A 10,423-nucleotide genomic window follows, 5' to 3' on the forward strand; every position below is an offset into this window, starting at 1 on the left:
ACTGAGATTCATGCTTTAGTCATTTGTCAAGTACTAAAAAACATTGTTTTATATTGATGGTGTAATAACCATGGTAAAACTTGATAAAAAAGTATGCCTTGTTTAAATGTTAAGAAATGCAATGTGGTGAGACATTTAGATAAAAGCAAAAAGTTTTCCTCTTGGATTGAAAGAGAGAAATTAAAGGAATCTCTATTATATCTTTTTTGTATCATAAGTATGGTGGTTTGTGAAAACCCCATGTTTGGGATGAATTGGGTAAATATAAGGGGATTTTTTGTTTTATTTATTGGTTATGTCCTATATTGATGCATTGTTGGAAAACTATTCTCAAACTTAGGCTAGATTCAGATGTTTTCATCACCAACGCATTGTTGGAAGACTATACTCAAACTTAGGCTGGGTAGAGATGTTTTCGTCGTCATGTCAAATGTAGATTGAAATACTGAGTAGCGAGGGTTGCATCTAAGAAGAATAGTCTCTTTACCCTCCCACCCTCAATGAGGTTGGTTACACAACCATTTTCTTGCCTACCCATAGCATATCCATGCAACTTTTCTTTTGGTAAAGTTGTAACATGAGAGGGGATTCTTTACACAATATAAAATGTCCTCATAAAAAAGTGAAACACTAGGACCCCTCTTATCAAAGTGAGCTTTATTTTGATTGTTTCTATTGGAATACTACCCTACCCTTTTTATGGGCATGGGCGCTAAGGGCCTTTCACCAAGGGTCTATCAAATCAAGTTGAGCTATCAAGGTTCTATGTGGACCTACAAGGCTGAAGGACTGTGACTGCAGATGTACATGAAACATGGGATGGACTAAATTGAGGTAAACAAAAAGCCATAAGAAGGGGATTAAAGAGATCTTCCCTGCTTGTTTCTCACGGATGGGTTTGTCTCTCCTGTCAAACCTTCATCTGTTTGGGCTGGGGAGATGGATGTAGCTTGCGTTTAGCCCTGATTAGAGATACAATATGGTTGGTTTATTTTAGAGGCTTTGTGATGGAAAATCACAAACATATTATCTGTGGGTTGGCTTGCCTGACATTTTTTCATGCACATCAATGACAGGTGAGTCTACTACAGAATGTTGCAGGTGAGAGATTTTGCCGTCTCTTGTAATTTGGTTTTTTAGTTCTGATTTTGACTCTGGTTTGAAGAAAATCCTTAATACCCATCTGCCCCAATGCTTATGCCCACAGTATGCTTTTCCTTTGACGTTGCAGACACGCACATTCACATTCACACATCTGCCCCAATGATTATTTATGCCCACAATGACCACACAATCCAATGCACAGAGAGAGAGAGAGAGAGGGGGGGGGGGGTGGGGGATTTTATTACCTTTGCATTTAAAGCTCTTCTATTTTGTTGGTGCCTACATGCTAATATAGCCAAAAAATTCGCGGCAAAGGTGTCAAAGAGAACACCATGCCCATGAGCACATCTGATGAGCACATGCCCATACGAGACCATCAATTCAATTAGATGATTAGACTTGTACAATGAGATTGTGTACCCACTTATGAAAAAGAATAGAGACAAGGTAGGGCTCCAAGGACCTGGGGGATCCCAAACCAAGATATAAAGAGGCTACAAGTATTGAATCACGAGCTCTGCACTTTCTTGATATCTGCAATGCAGAGGCATGTAAATGCATCAGAGAAAGAATTTGATGCTTTCTGTAGAACCATGCATGCTTTAAAGAGTGCTTTTGCAATGAGGTTTTGAAACACACATAAGATTTAAGGGAATAAGACCTTGAAGGATCAATCCAAAGTAGCTCGTAGATAATCTTCTTCAGTCGGCCAGTCGAGAGATTTTCGATCCCCCACTTGTCATACAAATGATGCCTTTCTTCCATGTCACAGTAAGCTGCAATGTTGGTGTAGATGATGTCTCGCTGGTGCAGCACTAGCTCTTTATCTTTCCTGCCATCCTTGAATTTGGACAATCTCTCCAGATGTTGGATTTCCGAATCTATGTCCACACCAGGTACATCAGTTGCTTGCAGAGCCTGCCGTCAAGCCAAGTGAAATGCACTTACACATTCAATGCAAAACTCTATGATGGATACTTTCTAGAAACTGAGGTTGCTGAGAGTGACTTGAGGAAAAATTCATTTCTTACCGGATGCGCTTGGCAATCCCAATTCATTACTTGAAGGCTCTTGTATTTTAGAGAGCGAGTGAGCAGATCAACACTATGCTTGTCCCAAAGCATGCACAAATGTTGCAGAGAGGCAAGGCCTGTATAGCTTGTAGTGACAACAAAGCTGCCAGATTCTCTCCTACTGAAATGGCACTTGGTTTTCCACTTTACATCCAGCTCATCTGCTACATCTCCACCCTGCTCGAACTTGTCTAGTGAAAAATTCATGCATTGAAAGAATGCCTTGGCATAGACTGTAGAGTTTCTTACATCAGAGGTCTCCAACAAGCAATCAGGATGCAAAAGATCCAAGGATTGACTCAGTGCACGATCATCCTCTTCAGCTGGTTTGTCCACAGATCTTGCTTGTTGCAAGGTCGGCTTATGTTGAATGTTGGAGGCACTTGTGAGTGAGCACAAAAAGAACTCTTTAGATGTACAGAGTGTTTGACATGCCACCAAGGACCGGACATCCATGCCCACATCAACCTTCAAGCCTTTTCTGGATGCTTGATCTTGATCTTCCTCTTTGAATGATGCTGAGCACTGCCACTCACTCAAAGACGACACCAAAGCCTTCTCTACCTTCCTGTTGCAAGGGTTCTGGTTTCTCTGCCTGCCAGTTTTGGACGACAGGACTGGTGAGTGATCTGCCAACAAGGGAATGTCAAAGTGACTTAGCTCCTCTTTGTCGCTTTCGGCCTCACTACAGAAAAAATTGCTGCCAGTAACACAGTTATCTTCTGAGGTGCTAAAAGGAGAACTGTGCATGACGCATGCTTTCCCATGCTGTTCCAAGAAGCTCAAATTCATGGCAACTGCATGTTTCTCATTATTATCCCCCCAATGCTTCCCTTCATCTGTTGTGGAGCTGAATGTGAGCCTCCGAATGATTCCATCCTTTCCACTCTGCTCATCAGTGATGCTCACCTCAGTGTTCTTGGTTGCCTTTGATGACTCAGAAAGTGGGCCTTCATGACATGAAAGAGAATGTGCTGCAGGTACATCTTCATGAGATTTCGCCTCCATATAGGGTGGGAAAAGCTTTGCAAGCTCAGCAATGATCTCCTTTTCCATGAGTGGTGATAGGAGGGCCTCCTTAATCACAAGGGGTGTCCTTTCAACACAGGGGAGGGCTGTACATCTTGGCTCTTTTGCTCTTCTCTCTTTAGACAAATGTGGTGAGCCTGCAGGATGCCGTCTCAACTCTGACTTCATCTTTGGGGTGCATGCTTCGTTGATCTCTTCTGAATGAGGAAATCGAAAACTATGGCATGACTCCACACTGGCATTTTCTGTATCCCATTTCAACAAGCTAACCAGCTCTGTCAGCAGTGCATCCTCTTGGTTTGGGGAAATGTCACCTCTGTAAAGCAGTTCACATGGGGACCCAACAGGCCTGGTGTTGTCTCCTTGTTTTCCTGCACCTCCTGAAGTACACTTTGATCTTGAATAAGGAGTTACTGCACCTCTGTCTTCCTGGGTTTTTCTCAGCTGGATTTGCTGTTTACTTGAAAGCACATAAATTTTCCTTCTCCATCTCCTTTGTATCAGTACTGCAGCAGTTCGCATTCTCATGTACCGATCTTGCACGCATCGCATTCGCCAAAATGCCTGTATGACCACAACAGCTCTTTCTCTTCTGTATGACCATGGCAGCTTCCAATAACCCAAGTTAAGAGAACGACTCAAGGAGACACACTCTAAGGGTGCATTTGATTGAAAGCAGCTGGTTTGTTTGAGCCTTGCGTTTGTCGATCTGCAACTGATGACCTGATCAACCTTTGTGGAGCCATGCTTTATCTCTCTCCTGAAAAGCTTTGTTGGTGATTGCTTCTTTTGAGCCTTTCCACCTGCCGGTGGGGAGCATCGGAACACTTTTGGCATTAGAGTTTGAATGAAAGGAATCTGCTGCTTGAAATATGGTGCAGTGGCACAGCTTGCAGGACTCTTGACATAGCCATGCCTCTCAGCTTTGTAAAAAGGCATTGTGTTGGTGCTGATGGGTGACAGCACAGATGGAGATCTTTCATACATCTTGCTTGGACCCACCTGCTTTGCTGTAATACACCAACAACAGTAGCTAAGCACACACCAACAGCAGTGATTGATATGCAAGATAATGTGAATTTATGACCTCACCATTCTTCTGATTGAGGGAGAAACCACATGACACATTTTCCTTCATCCTTCCTTTTACTGTTGCCTCCTGCTGCTTTAGATGTTGGCTGACTTTACTCCAGTAATACTCTGTTTTCTGTCTCTGGGGGCCTTGGGGCCCACCTGTTGCATACAAAAACTTGTGAACGACAGTATAAACACTAGAAGCACTGAGCATGCACAACCAGATTCCCATCCAACTGGCTTGGGTAACAGTGAGCCAAGCTTTGTCGGACCAGGGTAACAATAATCTGAGGTTAGGTAATGGTAAACATTATAGAACGAGGGCAATACACTTTAATGTGTTAGATGGGCTGCACTCTCAACAGCAGGAAACAACTGCTTGGTATGATTTTTCCTTTTTCTGTTTGGAGAAATAATTTTATGAAGTAGATCTAACTACATAGCGCCTTGCCATCTTTACAACATGCTGAAAAAATTAATATGAAGCCGAATTTCAAGGCTTTCTGGCAACAAGAGGGGTGCCCACCAACAAGAGGGAATGCGTATGCTTTCTAGATATTGCCCAGTTTGTATGATGTTTCCTATGAAGATAGCTGCAAGATTATGAGTTGTTTACATGATGATTGGAGCTTGTGAGAATTCATCATGTATCCAAAAGTCTGTAATTTATTCTGGTTCCAAAATGGGCTTGAAAGAAAGGCGCCTGTTCAGTCAATTTTCAATATCCATATGAAGTTATACAAAACAGGCTAGTCAAGGTAGTCCGCTGTTACAAAGAGCCCAACACACATAGATTTCAAGATCTTTTGCATACCATTATGAATCTTCGCCAGAGTCTCAAAATTGTGCCTCTCCACAGCTTCAGGGCAGTATTTGAGCCAGTAAGCAATCACAGTATTCTCAGCATGGTTTAAGTCCCTGTAATTATCAGAAACCGATAAATCTCTCTCTCTCTCTCTCTCTCTCTCTCTCTCTCTCTCTCACACACACACACACACCCCCATCATCATCATAATATATGCATAGCTGTTAAAACTTGGTGTTGACAAGGTCCCAAAGCTGTTTTCATATTTTAGCCCAAGAACAGCCATTGAGATGCTCGTATCCAAACTTGCCAGCCAACCCTATCTGACAATGATGGAAAGCATTGGTTGAAAAGTTAGATTGCTACACCACATTAAGCTTGGCAGTAGGCAAACAGGTTCTACCTGGATGTCAACAAAGGATCAGGAGTGTCGCCCTGTCAATTGTAGATGTGCTGTTGCCATTGTGGTAATCTTTCAACCAACTCTTTCTTTCCGTGCACAGCCTTGTGCACTAATTAAAACTAGATCTTGCTCATGCCTTGGCATGCAACCAACCCCATGTCATGCATGAAGACATGACAATGGGACCTGTTTTCATTTTCTTTTTTTACCATTTTCAAAAAAAATATGGGGTTTCTTTTTCATTCTGTTGGGATGTTTTGATAACAATGATCGCATGTGGCCTGTTGGGTTGGCTATGACATTAAAAGACTCATCCTCACATCATCATCATCATCATCATCATCATCATCGTCTCTCTCTCTCTCAACTGATGTGTATCATAGTCACTTGTGTACGCTGATTATGCAGAAATTCAAGAATAACAATGGTCTTGGCCAGAAGTCTAATAATGTATTCATAGAAGTGCTGCCAAAATAGGAAAAGTTGTTGATACCAAGTTCACTGATTTTGAATCTTGACGGATGTTGAGCACATGGCATGTGATCTATGGGAAATGCATGTATCTTATCACACATAATGCAGGAGCTAAAATGTGCATAAAACCCAACAACTTTTGTGCTAAAATGTGAAGTGCATGAAGCTATATGGTTCAACAAGATAGCCCATGACAGAGAAAGGCTCAAATTGCACAAATATCTGTCCCTTTTCAAGGTCGAAAAGAAAAACGAATAAGCAAAATATCGAGAGAGATCAATGCATCCATCAGAAACACAACCATATCTGTGTTAAGATCGTGAAATCCATGAAGTAGAGGGAGTCTGTTGAAGCCCAAACATGAGGTTAAAACAAGGCAGCAAAGAGAGAGAGAGAGAGAGAGAGAGAGAACATTTTGCCCCATTTCAGGGCTGTAAGCAATAATTATTCAGAAGAGATCAAGATAGAGGGTAATGCACCCACAAAAGACCCAAGAATTTCTCTCCCCTTCCAGACCTAGTAGAGGAGGTTTAAGGTAGGATAGCTCATTGCACCCCAAATTTTTTATTTCCAGAACTGTAAAATGAAGCTTTAGTGTTGAGTAGAAAAAGCATACTGAATCGCACATGTTTCTGCCACCTTTTCAAGGCCAGAAGCAACAATGAATAAAGAGGAGAGCTCAAATTGGAGAAAATATGATGCGCCCAACAATTTGGTTACTAAATCTGTGGAATCCCCTGCATAAACCACACATAATTGCATACATTTCTGATGCTCTATGATGGGTAGGAACAGAAGATGATAGGGTAAACGTAGATGATTGTTTTCTTCGACAAAACTGTGAAGCTCATGAGCATTTAGGGTTCAGCAAAAACAAAGTCAACGACAAACCCAACAGTTCCTTTACTTAGACTGTTAAGGTCAGCGAGAGAAGCATGTAGAACCGACAACAGACCCATACCATTGCTATCCTAAAACTGTGAATGAAGCATGAAAAATAGACCCCAACAAATGCTATACTAACTAAACATGTGAAAGTCATGAAGCTATGTGTAGGGTTCAGCAGGAGAGTCCACGACAGATCCATACAATTGCTATCCTACAGCATCCCACAATAGACCCCAACAATTGTTGTACCAAACCTTTGAAAGTCATGAAGCTTTAGGGTTCAGACAACAGACCCAACAATTCATAGACGATAACAATTGTGTGGGAGAGGCACCTGCAATGGGACCAGGCCATGGCGGAGGCGATGGCGGGGGTGTGTTTCCAGGCGTCGTGGTGATACTGGCGCGAGATTTGGAGGGGACCGATGCTGGCGCCGAAGTCCCCGTCCGGACAACTCTCCCTGTTGCTCGACTCCACGAAGCGGAGGGAGTTGAGCAGAGGCCGCAGCTCCTGCCTCCACCTCTGCAGAAACCCTCTCTCCAATAACCTCCCCTTGCAGGGCCTCGCTGCGGCACCTGCACCAGCAGCAGCAGCAGCAGAAGTAGACGAGTAAGATGAAGCATGCCCTTCTCGATCTTTCTCTTTCCTTGGCCGTATGGACTCTGTTGTTTGCTGCTTCCCTAGCGTGATGAAACTCGGGAATGCAACGTTTCCAATCCCTGGTAGCTGATACCCCATCTGGCTATGGCGGTCCTTACCCTGAGGCGCTACAGGACGCCCTGATTCAACCAAACCTTAATTGCAGAAGACCCTTATTGTAGAAAATCCTGATTCCTGTAAACCCTGTTAACTCCGTGACAGCTTTCCCCTAATCCAGCAACTCGATTTCGTTCAATATCTGCAAATAGAATCTACTCGTTAAGTTCATCGCACAGCCAAAAGTATTCAATTCAACCGATGTCTGTTCAATTAAATGCAAAAACCTGAATGCAAGAGTTCCAGACCCTAACAATTGCGATGATTCAAACCCTATCACAACCTCGGTATTTCGTAATGCAGTAATTCAAGCGAAACGCCGACCGACTCTGTAAATCCTATTGCTATTAATCGGAACCCAGGCTTAATCGAAAACCCTAATTGTAATGCAGGAATGCAAACCTATATGGTTCCAAATTGGCAAGTCCAGTCTTGATTGGAAATCTTAAACACCAGTTGTAATTGCAAAGGAGACGAAAACGAGAGAGAGAGAGAGAGAGAGAGACAGACAGTCGAATGCCGTTAGACGAGACAAGTCCCATTATAATCCCAATTGAAAGCGCAGACAATCATAGAAAGTGGAGGAGAGAAGCCGCCAAGCTCCCAGCTTTGCTTTTCGAAAAATTTGAAAGACTACTGTGACCGTGACCGTTGATGATATAACTAAAGACCTTGAGCAAACGTCTGTTTTAAATATATAATAAATGAATTTTTAAAAATCTATTTATATCAATAAACTCACTTAACAAAGCTAACCAGACTTTACATCTCAGTTTACATAGGTTCCATACATTTATACAGTTACTAGTGGGATGACCTGTCTCTGATAGGCACTAGTGGCATGACTCGTCCCCCTGACGGGCAAGAAAAAACGCATGTCCTTGGAGGGTGAGCAGAGATAAGCCTTATATATTTGAAGCCCATGATGGACCTCATGGCTTGGCATATAAATATACATCTAGCATTCCAACCCAATAAAATGTTGACAATCTTAACACACTTGAACACGGCTTTAAAACAATCTTCGGGCAACAAGATTCTCTCTCCTTGGAAGCCTATACTCCTTACCTCCATCTGGCAAAATATATTCAAGATAAAAACATTAGCTATTGAAGATATAATTTTCGAAGAAAAAAAGAAGGATAAGGATAAAACCTTACAAAACTCATTTAGTAGATCAATATTTGAGGCGAATGGCGTTTGAACAGGCTTGTAGATAGCAAATCGAAAAATTATGTATTGTCCAGTGCCTATGCACCGGAAATCTAACTTATCAGGCTTTTCATAGTCCACAAACATTACACATACATGAAGTTGATCCGCAATCTTAGATTGTAAATTCCAAGGAGCCCAAAGCTCTCGTTGTAAGTGTCTCGACCATACAAACCTGGCAATAATCTGGGTTCTAAAAAATAAAGATATTCCCTGTTGGAAAAAGAATGTATCGACCATACAAACCTAGCAATAATCTGGGTTCTAAAAAATAAAGATATTCCCTATTGCAAAAAGAATGTATCAATAACAATATAAATTTATCAAATAAAACACAAAAAGCTACATAAAAAGAAAGTTTCTATATATACCGTAAAATATTGGTGCTCTTTAATAGTTCAATAATTAGAGATGTTGTTGCTTGTCCTTCCAAAAATGGAGGGTCAATTGAGCCATGAATATTAAATAGATTTTGGAAAACAATGATACGTATATTATAGCAACCGTTAAAAAAATTTACCTTCAATATCTTGTCCATCACCATAAACAAATGAAAATGATCTCCTTGCCACATCCATCCTAAGCAATATATCCCTAATATCAAATATAACACTCACTACACTAATCATTTACATAAGACATTAAGGTCTCCCTTTATATATATATATGTGTGTGTTCAGTAGCTTGAGCCAAGTAAGGAATAAAATAATGGCAGCACTGTATATAAAAGCAAGCCAGAAGCAAACATAGATTGCACATGTCACATCTTTGTAAACATTCTCCATTCAAATGCTTACTTCATTGATACAGAGATATGTATAAATGTAATCTCTAGCATTTGTAAGCTGTCATTTACATTTACATTCTTATGCATGCCATTTGCAAAACCTCCTTGTAGACAACATTGGTTGTGAAGACTTCATTTGAACCTTCTATGGTGCTTTCGTATTCCACAATATGCTTTACACACATTTTCACTGCATCAGCAGATGGTCTAACACGTGACATAGCAATGTACAATTGTCCATGTGTAAATACTTGTGTGGCTACATAAAGTCCCAATACACTCAATGTTTGTCCTTGGGACTTATTTATTGACATACCAAAAGCTAACCTTACATGAAATTGTCTCCTTCTCATGTCAAAAGGCAATTGAAGCATAGTAGGTATAAATATAATCCTAGGAATAAAGACCCTGTCTCCAATGTTTATACCTGTAATGATTTATGCTTTTATCACCTTTGAGTTAAATTGCTTGCATATCAATCACACACAGAGGCCCAAAAAATAACAAACTTATGATCTCTCTATTTTTGTCACCCAGTCCTAGCTACATTTCACACCAAATACAAAATAAAGTGCAAGAATAACTATTGGTGTATTTCGTGTGTGTGTGTGTGTGTGTGTGCGTGTGTGTGTGAGAAAATGAGATAGAGAGACAGACAATCAAACACACACACACACACAGAGAGAGAGAGAGAGAGAGAGAGAGAGAGAAGAGTCATCCATCAATAATCTTAAAGCTTATTACATTATCTTTATGAACTTCCTTAACGGAATGCACTTCAATATTTTCCTAAAAATGAAGCGCTTTTCCTCTAAGCT

At 41.1% G+C, this 10,423-nt stretch overlaps 1 protein-coding gene across 2 annotated transcripts; it reads right to left on the reverse strand.

Annotated features, from left to right (window-relative positions):
* Positions 1–1,340: 1,340 nt before the first annotated feature.
* On the reverse strand, positions 1,341–8,112 carry LOC147636965 (uncharacterized). Of its 2 annotated transcripts, XM_086800552.1 has the most exons (7): positions 8,009–8,112; positions 7,185–7,748; positions 5,095–5,198; positions 4,299–4,439; positions 2,136–4,216; positions 1,766–2,022; positions 1,341–1,638 (listed from the first exon to the last, which is right to left on the reverse strand). In XM_086800552.1, exons 2-7 carry the CDS (start codon positions 7,586–7,588, stop codon positions 1,599–1,601), a joined length of 3,027 nt encoding a protein of 1,008 aa, XP_086656678.1. In that variant the 5' UTR covers positions 7,589–7,748; positions 8,009–8,112; the 3' UTR covers positions 1,341–1,598. The 2 variants fall into 2 exon arrangements, with proteins under 2 accessions (XP_086656678.1, XP_086656679.1); XM_086800553.1 differs by lacking the exon at positions 1,341–1,638 and having other exon boundaries at positions 1,779–1,985.
* Between the last annotated feature and the right edge of the window lie 2,311 nt (positions 8,113–10,423).

Source organism: Cibotium barometz, chromosome 7 (assembly GCF_041138505.1).
Source record: "Cibotium barometz isolate CiBa-2024 chromosome 7, ASM4113850v1, whole genome shotgun sequence".
Lineage (NCBI taxonomy): Eukaryota > Viridiplantae > Streptophyta > Polypodiopsida > Cyatheales > Cibotiaceae > Cibotium > Cibotium barometz.

Bases quoted from the DNA above. Each gene is read 5' to 3' on its own strand.
- LOC147636965 (XM_086800552.1), bottom strand. From the start codon at position 7,588: ATGGGGTATCAGCTACCAGGGATTGGAAACGTTGCATTCCCGAGTTTC. The intron at 5,199-7,184 runs GTGCCTCTCCCA...TGATAATTACAG, and splicing joins ATGGCCTGGTCCCATTGCAG to GGACTTAAACCATGCTGAGA. The intron at 4,217-4,298 runs GTGAGGTCATAA...GGTGTATTACAG, and splicing joins CTCCCTCAATCAGAAGAATG to CAAAGCAGGTGGGTCCAAGC.